Below are 17,609 nucleotides of genomic sequence, written 5' to 3'. Positions count from 1 at the left end.
AGTAACACAGATATGCCGCAGATACTTGTATGTGTTGTGGTGTGTTGCAAGTTGCAACGAAACTGGCACAACAAGCGACCAATCAGAGCCCGTTCCAGCGGCAAAAAGAAAAGACACAAAAAACATGTAAAAGAAGAACATACAATTAGCGGCCTTATCGCTGTAAAGCGATCTCTACCAGGCAACTATTTGACGTCTTCATATTAAATGACATAATAATTATTATTATGTTATAGTCAAAACTACTTACTTTACTATAGAAGTTGGTTAAAAGTGATTTTAACTGAAATTCAAGTCAAAACTCTTCGCTGAAATAAATCGTCACTAAGTTCATAAAAAATGCATGCTGGTCGAATGTACCTACTATATCGAATCGTTAATAACAAAATGTTGTCTGTCCTAATCTAAGAGTATTTTTGTAAAGCCAGAAGCTAGAAACTCGCGAAGGAGGACCAAAAATACTTTTGACTAAGATAGTTAGGCAAAACTAGTTGACTGTTTTTGCAGTTAAATGTGGTTTTGACTGTTTTACCAGTTAAATGGGTTTTGAACGGATAAGAGTTTTGACTGTAACATAATAATAAGTATTATGACTCCGATCGCCATCAGCTGTCGCATCGCAACACACATCAACACTGATAGGTATGCATATATGTGGCTTTATTAATTATAGTGAAGACGTACAATAATAGACTTCCTATGAGTAAACTGTTATTATCTAAGAAAATATTTCCACATTTTTGCATAAAATCACGGGCAATATAAGCCTAGGTACCTACTAAGTAGGTAATAACTACACTGTTTTCACGTTAAAAGAAAAAGGCCCAGTAAAAGCTTGCAGAAATAGGTAAGGAACTCCACGGATTGATTATGCAACACGAAAGAAAAATCCAAATAAGTACGGATTAGAGGCAGATAGATCCACATAAAGCGCGATGGGAAGTTTAAAGCAGGACATCAAACTGAGCGCGCGCGTATGCGTGTACAATTTGCAATACAAAAAACTGTTACAGTGCACAGAGCAACAGTGATGTATTACTGCAGCAGCGCATCTTGTGAAGGTTTTGATATGATTTGTATTACAAGCTTTTATGCCTATAAAATGCATTCGAAATAAAACGAGGTAGGCGTGATTTGATATTTTTACAACTCTTTGAATTTTGATAATAATTATACGATGATAATAATAGTAAATTAAAACAAACAATATTATTTACATTGCTGGTCGAGTTAATCTTGTTCACTAGTAAGATTCTTCATATTTTGTTTTTATAAATAAAAGCTCAACAAAATAATATTCAGGTAATACGCTATGTCGGAAGATCAAAAATTCTGAGGTAATATCCAGTCAGCACTTGTCGGCTTTTTTCGTCCACTTCACACGAATATTATTTTTGCTTGTATAAATCTAGGTAGTTTTTGCGAAAATAAGCTTTTAGAGTTTTCCGTTTTCTTCCTAGAGTAAGCCTTAACGAATACGACGTCGGTATACTTTTTGTAGTATTTAACGAAAACAAACTTTTCATCTAGGTACTTTATTAGTCAGTTTCATTTTGTCTTATATTATTTTGTGAACACTGCGATGAAGATATACCAAACATATTTTATATTCTTTTACAGGTATTTTCCATATAAAATGCAAGTTATAATTAATATATTTAAATCAATTTACTACCACCCCGATTAATGTTTAACTTCATCGGGACCAAAAATTAATTGAACAGAAATGAAACGTAATATGTCAAAAAATAATTAAATCCCAGTTTTATCAACGACAATAAAATGTAATTACCTACACCGCCCAATATAATATGGCTGCAAATTAAACGCGAAGCGAAAATATTTTGATGAAAACTATTTTTTAACAATTCCAAAATTTCCTACGGAAAAGCAAACATAAAGTTCACCGTAGGTCCATTTACCTGCCGTATCTACATTGTTTGTCCCACACATACATTACTATTCAGAGGAACAGAACGCTATATCACAAACTTTTCTCCTTCTGGGCCATTTCTTACGAAACTTTGCGAAAACAGTAATCGAGAAAGTACCTAAGGTGAATTTGCAAATAAATAATTTAAGACACTATCACAGGAATACGAAGAAAATAAGTTATATATTTTTGTTTCCACACCTTTTTCAGTAAACTTTGCGTTTCAAATAAAAACATCACTCCGCAGCTCGAATTCCTGTCAAACTTTTACTCCAACGTTTGTAAAGTTATACTATTATTTTTTATTCTTACATTTTTAGCTATCTATTATAAAAATAATTACAGATAAATAAAATTAAACGAAAATATTTGTTGCTAATATACAGAATGATGCTCTTCTTATTTGAAACACATAGTATGTAACTAATCCAAAAGTTTTTAGTTTTTTAAAACATATTAATTACAACTCAATAGATATTTGCACAAGAAAAATTCAGCCCATTGCAAAACTTGTTAGTTCCCAGCACAGAATGTAATACCCCGAGCTAGATATAACGTATTTTACTACCGGGACTTTTACGTTATGAAAACAGTTGATAACATACCAAAAAAAAAAGAATTTGCTGCGAGCGAACTATGTAGGTATACAAGAAGATTTAATGAAGTGACCAAAGTATGGTCTGAACTGTCAACATAAGTTTCCAAAATCTTGAACTGTATCTGTAAAATTTCAGACCAGAATTCTGGTGGAATCTAGACATAATCCGATAGTTATCATATCGATATTAGAGCCAGCATTTGAGAGAGGATTATGACTCGTCAGTCCAAACGCTGCAATACATTTTCATACCATATTCAACACAACAAGAACAATAAAATTATCAAACCTTATTCCAATACTGCATTTGATGTCCTAATATCCTCCTAAAAGTCATCCAGCGTAATACTATTATCAGTCTCAGTGTCACACTATTACGTCATACTCGTATATTATGTCATTGTCATAATATATTACACAAAGGGTCATTACTCATTACACGTTGATCACAAACTACACAAAGTCCCTTCGGCCGGGGCCGCAGTCGATGCTATTTCTATCACTTACTACTGACACTTCTGACCCGTCCTTTTTTCTTCTGCACACTTTACAAAGTTTTGAGAACTGTTGGAAAGAAAAATTGAAGGGTTAATACAAACGAGGAGATGAAAAGGAGCGAATCGCACAATTGAAAATAAATTTTACGAGTATTTCTATCACCCGCGGCTCTTCCGCTCGGAGTTTTATTATTGTCATGTTTCACGTTATTACTGTCATATTTCGCGGAAAAATAATTTCAGGAAACCCAGCAGGCAGCAAGGGTCCTATTATTTCTTAGCTAGGCTAACCTAAGTCTGTTAGCGTAGCTAAGAAATAATAGGACCAGGTAAAAAAATGTTTCAAACTGGGTCTATGATAAAGTACCTAATAAAATACTTCAGACGATTAAAATAATTTTGGCTAAGCCAGCAGAAATTCTTTTCTACTTCACAAATTATAGTTAGGTTTCACTGGCTCAATGACCCAAAGAGGATCTTAAGCTCAGCCATTAGAAACTACTTGAGTTTCGCCACTTCACGCCAATCGGCTCTTGCGAGGGCGCAAGTCGGTAGTTATTACATTTTTGGTCTCCTAAATATCACTAGCTGTAACGTTGAATGAAAACATTTCTATAATAAAGGTGTGTGAAGTCTGCCAATCCTCACTTGGTAAGCGTGGTGGACTATGTCCTTAAAACTGAGAAGAGACCCGTCTTCATTAGTGGGTCAGCAATGGGTTCCGATGATGATGATGAAATAATGTCTTATACCTTAACAACAGAGCGGACGGGTTGTTGCAGTACGAAGATGCCGAATATGACGACACCCTGCAGCGCGTTGATGAGGTCGAACACCGACCACACGGAGACGACGGTGGTGCCCGCGCCCGCCGCCCACGACACCACCTCCAGCACCCACGACAGGCCCATGATTACGGACAGCATGCAGCATGTCCGGAATCTAACAAAAAATAAATGGTGAAATTCGTCGCAAATAGTAGGTACACAGGACATTCTCTACTTGAATGTAGATTCAAATGAAAAAAAAAAAGTTCTACAAAAATCGGCGCAAAATATTACCAACTCTACTCGTAATCTAAGGTAAAGGTGTCCGGGTTACTAAGTGTGCCTGGCATAGAACTCAAACATTTTTTCAGCTTCAGCCGCTGATTATTGTTGTCACCATCTCGCGGAGATGGTGACAACTGACAAGCTCTCGTGCATTGGCAAAGTTTTACCATGTCGTCTGATATGCTAAAGCTTGGGTTGAATGCGTCTGATATAGTACTTACATTTTTTTATATTTCTTCAACCGCTGATTATAGTTGATCTGTGGCTCTCGCGGAGGTGGTGATGACCTTTCCTGCACTGGTAGAGGCTGACCCAGCACCGTGCTTAGTCTCACCCAGTCGTCTGACGCTGTGCTGAAGTCTGAGTGTGCCATGTCCAGTGCTAAAAAATTCAAGTCAAAATATATAGAACAAGAACTAAAAGCCTATTCTATTGAAATACAGTACGCGCGGCGAGAGTTTGGCTTTGACCGTTATTGCGCAGAAATCAGAAATTGGGTATCAACGGGCAATTAGTGGGGTGCGGGGCGGGTGTGTAGGCGCACGCGGTGCTCTGATTGGCGCTCCACTGCTCCAGTCGTTCCCTGCCTCTCGCATCGATACGACGTACCGCGCACTCGTGTTGTACAATCACGTTCACAAGTGAATTGCTATTTTCGTTAATTGTTTATTGTTGTCGATTGTTATTATTTGTTGTTCTTTTGTTTGTATGTACCAATTTTACATGTATCTTGGAATAAATAATTTTATTAAAAAACAATTATTTAGAATTTTCATCGCTGTCTCTGTAAACTTTAAAAGGAAATAAACATTTTATATAAGTAAAATAACTATCAATAGTTTTAATAAATGAAGAAGTTTATCTATTTCGTATTATTTTCTAGCATTATTACCACTGTACATGAATTTTGACCCACTCAAATATCCAACCTGGTACATAAAAAAGGAAAAGTATTGTGTGCGTGACAGTACCCATGCGCAGTAATCCCCTCCACCCGAAGGTCAAAGCCAAACTCTCGCCGCGCGATCTGTACCACCACGGTAGAATGCTCTTTCATATATTTAGACGATCAATTGTACAATATGTACCTACCTACTATCTATCTTTAGTTTTTGACAAAATATATTGTAAGCTGCTATCTATTTTACTAATTTATCGTGAATTTTTCACCTCAATAAATGGACAGTTTTATCAAAAGTTTAAATACGTGCTGACCTATTTATCCACTAGCGAAAACTTGCAATTGCATGTTTTTGCTCCTAACTGTAACGTTCATTTTTATTTTTGTTTTCAATCCTCGATCGATAAAAGCTCTCCCCAAAAGAATCATATATTTTATGAGTATTCTGTTAAGTCCAGAGACAATTCGAATGGAATTTGGAAAACGGCGTACAAAATTCCGATACAATATGGCCCCAAAATGGCCATGAAAAACTCAGCACGCGTTTTTTCTTGATTATTTCCTCAACTAGCAAGTCTAGCAGTTGACTAGCAACATAGAATTAGAAAAAAATGCTGAAATAAATGATAAACTTACGCGTGACATCCTTAAGCTTATCATAATGCTTGGCAAAAGCTCTTGAGGTTAATAAAAAAATTACGAGATTGCTAAAGAGTATGACCGCCACCGGCCCGTAGAAATAGGGCAACGCTGCCTGGTCCGCTGAAAGAGGAAATCTAATTAGCTTATGAAGGAACTTAATGAAAAATCTTTTCTAAAGAGCAAATTTTTATTTGGGGAAAAATTAGAATTTCTTCCTTTTGTTTTAAAATTGTATGCTGTTTGCGCAAGCCATAAAGCCTTTGTTTTCCTTTAACATGCCTTTTTGTGTAGTTAATTATAACGTTGTAGTGACAAATTGTGCATAATAAAAATTTCAATGTTGCTTTCTTAAAAATACTTTCACTGCACAGCAACTTTTATATACTTCAGAAGCTTGGAATAGACAAAAATGTATGTGGAAGACGACATTTGATAATGATGCAATGGATGCAGTCAGACTTACGATGTCAAAAGTGCGTCAAGGGTGGATAAGAAAAAAAAAATACTGAATTAATTATTTTCTTTAAATCTAGACAGAAACACCATGTCCCTACCTACCCTAAGTTTAGAGAGTGGTGGCAATGACGCGCAAGACACGCACGTGACAACGCGGCTTCTGAAAGAAATATAGGGAAGCTTATAAATAGAAACGCTCTATTTTTAAAGTACTCACTTTTAAACCAACAGCCTTTAACACCAAAGTTTGGTTTCAAATATGTACTGGGGACGGCTGGTGACAAGTCCATAGTGATTGTCACTATTAGTAATATTATTGGTAACAAAATAGCGTACGCGCAGTACCACGCAAACCTTCGTCTCATACTTCTTCTGCTGACTGATGAGTGGATGTATCGCCTGCAAAAAAAGCACCATTTAATTTACTAGAACATGTAGAAATCAGACCATCTATATATTTTTAAACCTTTAAATTCAAGCTCTGCTTGTAATTACTTTTTGTACAAAATATTTGTAAAGGGCCCGTGCAAGAAAAATATAATCACAAGTACTTATTATTTTAAAGCCTGGATGAAAAATTTGCCAATCACAAATCTTAGATAAAGCTATTTTCAAACAAACATAACTACATAATATAAATAACAAGAAACTAAGAAATAAAACAGTTATTAACAAAAAAAAAATGTTTTTAATGATTCCATCCAAAAATTTAATCAAGGGTACCAAAGACTTGTCTGCCTGGCGATTGTCTTGTGGCGGTTGCCACAATAGAAACTAGATGGCGCTGTTCAATCGATGACGTAGTCCCGAACAAATGTACCGCCGATAGCAATCGCACTAACGGAGTTTTCTGCAATCTGGACTATATATAGAAGTTTCAAGACATAACCGTCGGCCCAGCTGGCGCTACCGAGCACAACCAACCGCTCGGTGGGAGATCTCCCCTTTGGTACGGTCGAGCCTGCACACCGCTCCCGTACATTGGTGACCCCGACGTGATCAAGAACGGTCGCACACCTCAACAACCGACGAAATCAAGAATGGTCGCACACTACAACAGCCGACGTCATCGAAGATCAACCGCACGCCGCCGCACTCCGCACTGCGCACTCAACGTGATCAAGGGTGACCGCATACACCGCAACACCTTTGGATCACACACCGCAAGCCGACGTCTCCTCCAACTCCAATTCTACAAGCAGCAACAGCAAGCACATCGAGGCCTGTAAGACGGATGTGGCACAGCTTCGGGGCACAATGGCTCTGCACTCCATCACCAGCTACAAGCGTCCTGGTCCACCGCTTCTCTGGTTGGTTAGCAGCCATTGCCCTTCCTTCACACGCCTTCACGCTACAACGCCACCTCTCTTCACTGCTTCACACTACGCGTTCATCTCGGAGGAGAGTGATGTGGCGGTTGCCACAATAGAAACTAGATGGCGCTGTTCAATCGATGACGTAGTCCCGAACAAATGTACCGCCGATAGCAATCGCACTAACGGAGTTTTCTGCAATCTGGACTATATATAGAAGTTTCAAGACATAACCGTCGGCCCAGCTGGCGCTACCGAGCACAACCAACCGCTCGGTGGGAGATCTCCCCTTTGGTACGGTCGAGCCTGCACACCGCTCCCGTACAGTCTAGATAATATTATAATAATAATTAGCCAGGCTTAGCAGTAATCAAACTGAGTCTACTAAGTAAGTGCAAATTATAAAAATAACACTTACCGTACATTCAGATAAGTATCGAAACACATGACGTTTAACCAGAAGAAGCAAGATACGAACGAGAATTGGATGAGGTACGCTGCAAAATAAATTATTTTATTAGATCAAAAACAATAAATTTTAATTCTTATCAAACTCTTTACTGGGTTTATATTTGAGGGTTGCGCTGAGACAGTGCATATTTTATTAATCGATTGTTCTGAGTAAGCAACGTTGACCCAAGTTGGTAATTGGATGGGAGAAAGACTTGAGTGGCCTGAATTTGCTTTTTATTTCCTCTGTGTTTTTAGAGCACGTGAAGCTGCAAGAGCAAGAGTCAAATCCTATACTCAAGTAGACGCACATGGAAATGGATTTAGGGTTTGCACTGCAATATTATACAAAGAAACCCCTACAGTTATGTGATCATGGAAAAGGAGTCATGACCCTCAGCTATAAGGGTTGTGACGCCTTATGCGACATGATATACGATGCGGGGAGAGAATGAACACAAATAAGTGCTTACCCATAATAGTGCAAGCTGGAGAAGGAAAGGCGTGTCCCGCCAACTGAGTTGCAGCTAAACAGCTAAATGCTACTGCGAGACAAATCGAGTGACATGCTAATGCTTTGCCGTGTGTATCTCTCAGTTCAGTGATAAATGTGTAGATGGTAGCCGTTGCGAGCAAAAACGGCACCGATATTATCAAACCTGCAATTAAAAATGCGTTAACAAATTGTAAGAGTAGATTTTTCAATCGCTAATATGTGCTAAAATCTTTTACAGGAAATAACTTTTTGGCAGTTGTAGGATAGGAACAATTTTATCCCGTATTTAGATAATCTAATGAATAAAAAATCAGCCTTAGTAAACTGCAAGTATTTTACTTATTCGATAGATCCTCTGTTTATACTTATGTAAAATTCAACGACAGTCATTTATTTGGTATTTAAAATATCTTATTACAATCGGCATATCTATAGGTAGTAAATAACTAAGTACTAAGTCACAAGATTTAAAAAAAAATACCTACGTAAGTGAAGCACAAAAAAAAATCAAGACAAAATTACGTACGTTACGTAAATAAAATTGTTTAAAAATGCATAAACTTCACTAAAAATACTAGTTATAAAATTTTAGTACCAACGCAAAACGCTACGCAGTAATGTGATTAGCAAACTAGTTTTGCCTGAAAAATATTTTATCCCTTGAAGGCTGGAAATTAAAAAGTATTTTTCACAGGCTGCCTACGCCACGAGGAAAAACTGAAAATAAAGGAAAGAATCCTGACTCTGCAAACTTTTTAGACCAAAGAGTTGACGCTATGATAAATCAGTCGGACTTTCGGTGTATTTTTGTGCCACATAAGCTTTTGATTCAATTTATCAATAACATGGGGAATAATAGAATCCATACTAATATTATAAAGTGTGTCTGTCTGTCTGCTTGCTTTTCACGGCTCAACTGTTCAACCGATTTTGACGAAATTTGGTACAGAGATAGCTTGCATCCCGGGGAAGGACATAGGCTACTTTTTATCCCGGAAAATCAAGGAGTTCCCACGGCATTAAAAAAACCTAAATCCACGCGGACGAAGTCGCGGGCATCATCTAGTAGATAATAATAAGGTACAGACTAAATACCTACTTATGTTCAAGGCACATTTCGGTAGAATCGAAGCGCAGTGATGCGTCTTTTCTAAGATAAACAAAACTTTATCTCCAACTAGATGATGTCCGCGACTTCGTTCGCGTGGATTTAGATGTTAAAAAATCCAGTGGGACCTCTTTGATTTTCCGGGATAAAAAGTAGCCCATGTCCTTTCCCGGGATGCAAGCTACCTCTGTGCCAAATTTCGCCAAAATTGGTTGAATGGATGGGCCGCGAAAAGCTAGCAGACAGACAGACAGACAGATAGACAGACACACTTTCGCATCTGTAATATTAGTATGGAAGTAAGGATTAGTATGGATATGGAAGCATGCGAGCAAAATCCCTTAGATTCAGTCGATGCGTGCATTTATACGACAAATATGCATGCATTGTATGCGACATTTTGGTTCTGACCAATGAGTTCTGAGCCTCACGAGCTTAAGTCGTTGATTTTAAGAGCTATTTTGAGAGAGCAGAGCTCCTTGTAGAAAGAAACTTTTAATAACCTTTTTATAAACTTATTGCGAGCTTACCTGTAGCATACGCTATAAGGGTTGCCGATGTATTCGCTTCCTCTATAGGTGTTTGAAAACACACCAATGGAAGAGTCACTCCAGCTGGATTGGATTCATTCCAAAACGTCTCCATACAAAAGTCCCTTGTTCCGAGCAGAGGCGGTTGACTAAATGGCACAAAAAGTGATCCATTGAATAGAAGATAGAATTCATCTTCACTAACTTTGTCTGGCTCCAATTTATATCTGCAAAATAAAATTATCTAATATATCTAGAACATGTCTGCACTAGAAGTTCTAAAATGGATCGTAATGTAGTAACAAACCGTACACATGTATTTAGTTCAGAAAACTTTGTTAGAGTTAAGCTAGTTAATGTAGAGCGAGAATTTCCAACAGAAATTGCAAAAGAAACTTTGAAACGAGTCTTAAACAGAATTTAGAACACGTTACGGCGTCGTACGGAGACAATTACCTGTCGTAACTGCAGGGATTGCCAACAATTGTCTCGAAAACGTTGCTATCATAGCTCCAAATGTGCGTTTCGTTCGCTTTATGGAAGATCGGTTGGAAGGTAAGCGTAGACCGCGAGCAAACGGATTTGACTTTGCCGTCCACTAAAGTCAGCGTTAAGTTTTGTCCGCTCGCACAGCATTTCGGCACGACGGGCAGTTGTTTCTTGACTTCCTCGTCCTATTGACAAAAAAATATGTCTGTAGTTTCACACTGATCCCTTCAGGAAACTTTGAGGGAATAGACGCAGATTGTCGGGAGCAGGATAATTGTAGGGTTTATCTATACTAATATCATAAGCAGTTAAAGTTTGTAAGTTTGTGTGTAGGGGGTAAGCTCTGGAACAACTGAACCTTTTTGAACCTTGAAATTCTTTTACTACCAGAAAGCTACATTACTCCTGAGTGACATAGGCTATATTTTATTTTAAAAAAAATTAGAAATCGCTACAAAAATTATAATAAGCTACCCGTGTGAAGTTAGGGCGGGTGGCTAGTTTATTATAAAATTGTTCACCATCATCATTATCAACCGATAGACGCCCACTTCTGGACATAGGTCTCTTGTACCTTCCACGGTCTTGCGCTGCCTGAATCTACTAGCTCCCTGTGACTTGTTTGATGTCGTATATTTTATTACATATTATAAAGATTCTAAGTTTTTAATTTCAACAAATGACACCAGAGGATTATGGTAGGTAACTAAAGTATAAAACAATTGTAAACACGCATTTAGTGTCGCTTTTACGTTTCATCGAGTTTCAAATCACAACGGTACTAAGTTTTTTTTAAAGTTTTCACTTCATTAGAAGATATTCTTATTCAGAAGATGCGTCGGTTCATCATAGCAAATTAGGTTAAAGCTATAAGAGCCAATTTACGAAAAGGACATGTTAATTTGGATGTCATTTCGAGAATGATGTATGGCACGGATCATATGACAAGTGCCTCATCAGAATTCAAGTCAAGTGTTTGAACTTTGATGTATTCGTAAAAGAAATTTGACTGAGGTTAGCTGACGCAATGTTTGCGCCTAAAATTGGTCACGTAAATGCCGAAAATCATATTCTGAATTGCCATCGTAGTCGTTCTTCTCGGATTTACCGCCATAAACGATAGTGGGTACCTATCTAAGGGTATGTTTCCACTAAAGCTGACATAAGCGGAAACGTGGTCAATAGACCAATCAGGACATCACACAATAAACTAAATGGTTTAAAACACACGTATCCGCTCAGCTCAGCTTTAATGGAAACGAATCTTTACGCTTATAATATTTGTTCAGAAAAACAAGAAGTGTGATTCCTTAAGGGAAAGAATATTCAAAATGTCCTGTAATATCTGACAAAACGTGTATTCTCTTGTACCATTACTGATTGCATTTGTTTGATAATAAAAATTACCAACTAACTATCAATTGACGCTAAAATTTATGGTAAAACTAATTTCACAAATTTAAGTCATTAGTGTTCCTATCTATTTGCTAGTGTTTTCATTATTAAAATGGAATAAGTCATTTCTTGTTAACGCAAGTCAAGTAGTCAGTAGGGATCAACACAAAGCAACCACTTCTTTTGAAATCGCAACGTAATATGTATTTCGTAGCTAAGTAGGTATAATCTCACACTAAGACAATTTAATTTAAATTACAAATTTGAATAAGGTAACGGGACAATATATTTCATCTTTCCAGAAATTAAATAAATATAAAATAAAAACCGACCGATAATACCTACAGTAAAATATTTGTTTCGTTTACCACAGAGATATAATATTATTGCAATATAATATTATTGTAAATTGAATATTTGAAAAGAGCAACCGCCGAGTTTCTTGCTAGTCCTTCTTGGTAAGAACAATATTCCGAACCTACCGTTAACCGTTAAAGTTTTTAAGAGATATTTTGCCTCTTTAGGTGACAGAAGTGTTGGCACATATTTGCAGTAAGCATTGCATGGCTATTCAGAGTTCAGAGATATGATTCAAGAATTATTACTTCTTAAATCCATGGATTCAATACATTTCAAAGTCAAAAATTAGGGGTTTACACATTGGACAACCGCATTTCCTCACTTCACCCATCGACATCTATAGTACCTACCTACGGTAAGTAGGTACAAAAGATGTCGGTCACTTCACCTAATTTCATCAGAATTCCCCAGAATAAACCGAGGAAACGTCCTTATACTACATCCTGTCATCAATTTATCTCATTAGTCGTCATGGGCACGTCCCTAACAAGGGCCCTGAGTGACATAGCTTGCCCTGTATATTAGACTATTCACCGTAGTTAACCCATTAACACGTACACTAAAATTATGTTAGTAGACAGTACGCAAAGGTTAATTGTGTCCCATTTTCTATATTGGAGATCAGACATTCAAGTCACTTCAACAAGAGGTAGGTAGATACGTAACAATTATTAGGTATTTATTATTTCAAGGTCTGTTCTTGACCATGATCACCAGTGATGTGGCTATCCTATGTCGATGATGATCACAATATAATTTTGCTACCGACCTAGCTCGAACTTTATTCGGTGTCTTACATCATTCATGCTGTTCGCACTACACACTAAAACTAAACTAGCTTTTGGTATAAAACTTTAAAACATTGTTTAGTTTAGAGATTCTGTATAACTTCCTCTTAATTTTACCAAAAACAACGATATTTACGTTAGAGTATAAAATTAAGTTTATTTTCAATTCAAAAAGTCTGTGCGGTAACAAAATCCAGAGACGTGTAACAACTAACGAAGTTACCAAAAGTCAACAGACGCAAACACCGGACAGAAAATACGAAGTGCCTCGCGAAGTCCACAACTTCGCTCGAAACCTTTGCCGTTGAGGCAATTTGTTTTATACGGTTTCCTTTCCGAAAATATTCACTGCGGGTTTCAGGAGCTCGTGACGTCACTGTCAACTGCGGAAACAATCGCAACGGGAAACATCGTAAATGAAAAATTATTAAAAAATATTTACGTACTCTTTTCTCAAAACTGTCGAAACCAATTAAGATATTTAAAGGTCATTGAAAGGCTTACGTATACCTTTTTATATAATACTAGACGATACCCGCGACTTCGTCAGCGTAGATTTCGGTGTTTAAGAGGGCTCAGGACGGAGCTTTCTTCATACAAACGTAGGAGGGTAATTACTACATTATTTGATATTGTACGCTCAAAACTAAGTATTAAGTCGATTTATCTCGTCATTATCTAGGTTTATTGATATATCAAACATTGAAAATAATATTGATTTTAAAGTTACGAGCCTCAAGAGATTCATATTTTAACACTAAATTTATGACAACTTTGGGCGTAAATAAGTAAGATTAGGAGTATGAAAATTCTAAAGAAATTTAACATTAGACATAGTTTATTTATTCATTAGTTGAAATAACTATACTTTGCAAACATAAACTCAGTAGTTTTTTCTCAAAAATACTTTTCTTAAACCCTTGATTTTGCTGAAAATCATCGTGCCTCTCACCTTTCTCATACAATGTCAAGTGAAAAGCAAATAGGTTTGATCGAGCGTCCTGCGTCACCTTAAATACTCCGTGTGAGTGGATAAAAAGTAGCCCATGTCTGTTCTCGGGATGTAAGCTATCATTGTACCTTTCATCAAAATCGGTTAAACGGATGGGCCGTAAAAAGCTAACAGACAAACAGACGGACAGACAGACACACTTTAGCATTTATAATAGAGACTACTCATAAAAAGGACATAGTACAAAAGATTAAGCTGTGGTTGAGATTAAATACCAAAAAAGATGTTTTATTTAGATACTAACCAGATTCGGGAATTAAAAAATCTGGAGAGACTACAATACAAGTCATTTCAAAGGCTCTCCGCTACAGAAAGCGAGTCGCTCTTGACAAAAAATGAGCAAAACCACAAAGGCAAAAGAAATTTAAGTCAAATTCAAGTCTCCTTCATTTTCACTAAAGCGGTGAACGCATGAGTCTTTCATTCTGTTTTCAAGTCTTTCTTCCCTCTATTTAGATGCATTTAACCAAAAACATTTATTAGGATATAATAAATGTAGCACATTATTATACTTTTGCCATAAATTTAACTAAATTAATTTCATGTCCTTACATGAAATTAATTTAGTTAAATTAATTTGTCTCCATAATACAGTAAAACAATTAGCTCTGTAGCTCCTGACGGATAAGACCGATTGTTTTAAGTTTTTCTTAATCTTTGGAGTTTTTTATACTTTTAACTTTTTTATCCTTCTGCATTTTTTGGTGTGTAATAATGCATTTTTATGTGATTAATACATTTGAACATCTGCCACTTCTCTATCAGATTCATAATTTCAGCCTGCGGACGTCCACTGCTGAAATGCTTTCCGAAAGAGCACCACAACACCCACTTCCAGCAACTTCCCGCCATTTAAGATAGTCAGTCCATCTTGCTGGAGGTTGCCCCCGACTACCAGATTACAGTTATTCAATTTCAAATATTTTTTTCAAAATAGGTAATAAATTACACTTTTTGATGGTCGGTTGTTGGGTTTGTAAGATATAGTGGTGATAATTATTATTACGCGAACTTAAAAGCTACGAGGGTTCCAAACGCGAGGTCTGAGAAGAGCCCACAAAAAACTTAGTTAGTAATTTAAACATCTGGTACAATGCTATGATGGTTCACAAACCATCTCGTTCACCTTAAATATTTTGATCAGTATACAATAATTTATATACTTGAATCATCATAACATTGAGATAAATATGTTCAGACTTAGATTTTTAATGTTGAAATGGTAATCCAAAGGATTCCAAAAGAACTCTAAGAAGCGCACAATGGACACGGAATATCAAATGGTTCTAGAGCTAAATTTGAAGACAGCCATTTGCGTTGCAATGAAGCCGTAAGAAACGAGCGCTTTACCTAACCCGACTCATAAATTAAAGCGGGGATTGACCTCGCAATAGTCTTAAGATTCAAGAATGTTTCATTTGAAGATGCCAGCTCTTCTCAGGTTTCAGGATCGTCCCGGGACGTTTTACATTTTACATCTCCTGTACTTATTACAAAACTTTTGATCATTGGAATTCCCAAAAGATACTCTGGGTATCTTTTCTTAAGAACCACAGACCAAGATTGCTAAGTTATACTCCAAACAAAAGAAAATGAATTCATTGGATGGCAGTGTCACACACAAATACAAAATGCTAGCAAATTTTTAGTCTATCCTAGGTGTGCCTAAAATTTTAGGCCCAAGCCAAAATAAGTACAATTTACAATTCGACTTTGCCGTTGTGCTTTGTATCTAAGTATTTGTCGTAGAAACAAGTGTCACACATCGCAGCACAATCCTTAATGCTGTGATATACTTACTATGTAGATAATAAAAAATGTAAGAAGGGTATAGTTAAAAAATTATAATATGTAACAACATCTAGATACAATGAAGACTTCTTCTTCTTCTTGTGCCTCTCCACTATTGGAGTTTACACTAGGAAGTCTCTAGGTCACGACTTTCTTCTTCTAACGACGCTTCTCTTTTCCTCAATTTTGCCCATCATGATGGTCTGAAGGAGACGGTACCGGTCATGTCTTAGAACATGCCCCAGATAACTGACCTTTCTGCGTTTGTTGGTCAAAATTAGGTCTTTATTTTTACCGATGCGTTGTAGGACTTTGTCGTTTATTTTTCCGCGAACTCACCCACGTGGATTTAGGTTTTTAAAATCCCATGGGAACTCTGATTTTCCGGGATAAAAAGTAGCTTATGTCCTTCCCCGAGATGCAACCTATCTCTGTACCAAAATTTCGTCAAAATTGATTGAACTAATGGGCCGTGAAGAGCTAGCAGACAGACAGACAGACACACTTTCCCATTAATAAATTAGTATTGATTTTACAATAAAAACTACCTAGCGATAAATTTCAGTGAAGTTATTTGGCCACCCTAACCTTTCATCAAAGCTTCCGGATCCGTAATCTAGATTTGTCTTCACTTCTCTTTGGGCACATTATCTGTACCAACGAGTCGGGCTTAGCGGCGTTGATAATTGAGTGCTCCAGTGAGCATAATTTGTTCACTCTCCAACAAACGTAATGAATAAGCCCGAGGTATTTAATGAATTCAACAAAGTATAGTTACTTTACTCGATCTTGTTTTTAGCTTAAACTTGCGACTTAATTATCTCTCAGCCTGTTTTATGTAATTTAAATCCCGTATTTTCCAAATAATTATTTTCTGAATACATCCAAATAAAATACACCTGCAATAGCTCCTGTAAGTTGAACTTCAAGGATGGATCATTATCATCATTCTCAACCTATAGACGTCCACAGCTGGAGATAGATTTTTTGTAGGGACTTCCACACGCCACGACCTTGCGCCGCCTGAATCCAACGGTTCTCTGGGACTGGTTTGATGTCGTCTGTTCACCTAGTGGAGGGTCTTCCAATGTTGCGCTTTCTGGTACAAAGTCGCCATTTTAGCACCTTGGGACCCCAACGACTACCTTTTTTCAAACTATGTCCCCTTCTCACTGCCACTTCAGCTTCGCAACCAGTTGAGCTATGTCGGTTACTCTGGTTCTCCTACGATTCTCCTCATTTCTGATGGTATATTCATCACAAATGAGGTAATGATAAAATAAAATAGTATACCTATATCTTAGTATACATAAATCTTGTGTCTTAGAATAAATTATATCTGAAAGTATTTGCTTCGATTAAAGCGAAATCGAAACACAGGTAGGTTTATATAGATAGCGCTTGGAATCGAGGATACGATTACGTAATTCAAACACGCAGTTCCCAAATTGTACTAATAAACGTCTCAGTTATAAAACCGTTCCACCAAATGAGTAAGTGCCTGCTTTTATTAGGCAAATCTTGCGCTCCAAGTAATTTCACCGAAGCCTACTAAAAAGCTTTAGTATAAGATTTTATAAGGTACCAAAACGTTGAGAGAATTTGAGATTTGTATTCGAAACACTTTTTTGTCAGTGTTAAATGGACCTTAACAACTTTTTTGTAAAGAAAGTTCATTGATATATCTGCAGATAGCGTTCCAAGCGGACACCATTAATCAGTGGTATTGATTTTTTTACTTAAAATCGAGGAATTTTAGGTCCATTTTACTCTGACGTTATTTTTTTCGACGCTCGAT

General features: G+C 36.9%; 1 protein-coding gene and 1 long non-coding RNA gene across 2 annotated transcripts in view; one reads left to right on the top strand and one right to left on the bottom strand.

The window, feature by feature from the left end:
- Positions 1-13,659, top strand: part of LOC138403373 (uncharacterized) — a 606,611-nt gene extending 592,952 nt beyond the window's left edge. Inside the window, exon 3 of the long non-coding RNA XR_011237637.1 lies at positions 13,615-13,659. This is a non-coding gene — a long non-coding RNA (uncharacterized lncRNA). The remainder of the gene's footprint in view (positions 1-13,614) is intronic.
- The window catches only part of LOC117988672 (G-protein coupled receptor Mth2-like), a 98,391-nt gene continuing 80,889 nt past the window's right edge, over positions 108-17,609 (bottom strand). Inside the window, exons 2-10 of the mRNA XM_034975837.2 lie at positions 10,433-10,650; positions 9,977-10,203; positions 8,316-8,501; positions 7,811-7,889; positions 6,297-6,478; positions 5,618-5,743; positions 4,302-4,461; positions 3,781-3,970; positions 108-3,095 (exon numbers count right to left, since the gene is read on the bottom strand). Coding sequence (XP_034831728.1) covers positions 2,985-3,095; positions 3,781-3,970; positions 4,302-4,461; positions 5,618-5,743; positions 6,297-6,478; positions 7,811-7,889; positions 8,316-8,501; positions 9,977-10,203; positions 10,433-10,650 — 1,479 coding nt within the window. The 3' untranslated portion in view covers positions 108-2,984. The remainder of the gene's footprint in view (positions 3,096-3,780; positions 3,971-4,301; positions 4,462-5,617; positions 5,744-6,296; positions 6,479-7,810; positions 7,890-8,315; positions 8,502-9,976; positions 10,204-10,432; positions 10,651-17,609) is intronic.

Source organism: Maniola hyperantus, chromosome 15 (genome assembly GCF_902806685.2).
Source record: "Maniola hyperantus chromosome 15, iAphHyp1.2, whole genome shotgun sequence".
In the NCBI taxonomy this organism is placed as follows: domain Eukaryota; kingdom Metazoa; phylum Arthropoda; class Insecta; order Lepidoptera; family Nymphalidae; genus Maniola; species Maniola hyperantus.
Note: the sequence above shows the minus strand (reverse complement) of the source record. Positions and strands in the feature narration are given on the sequence as shown.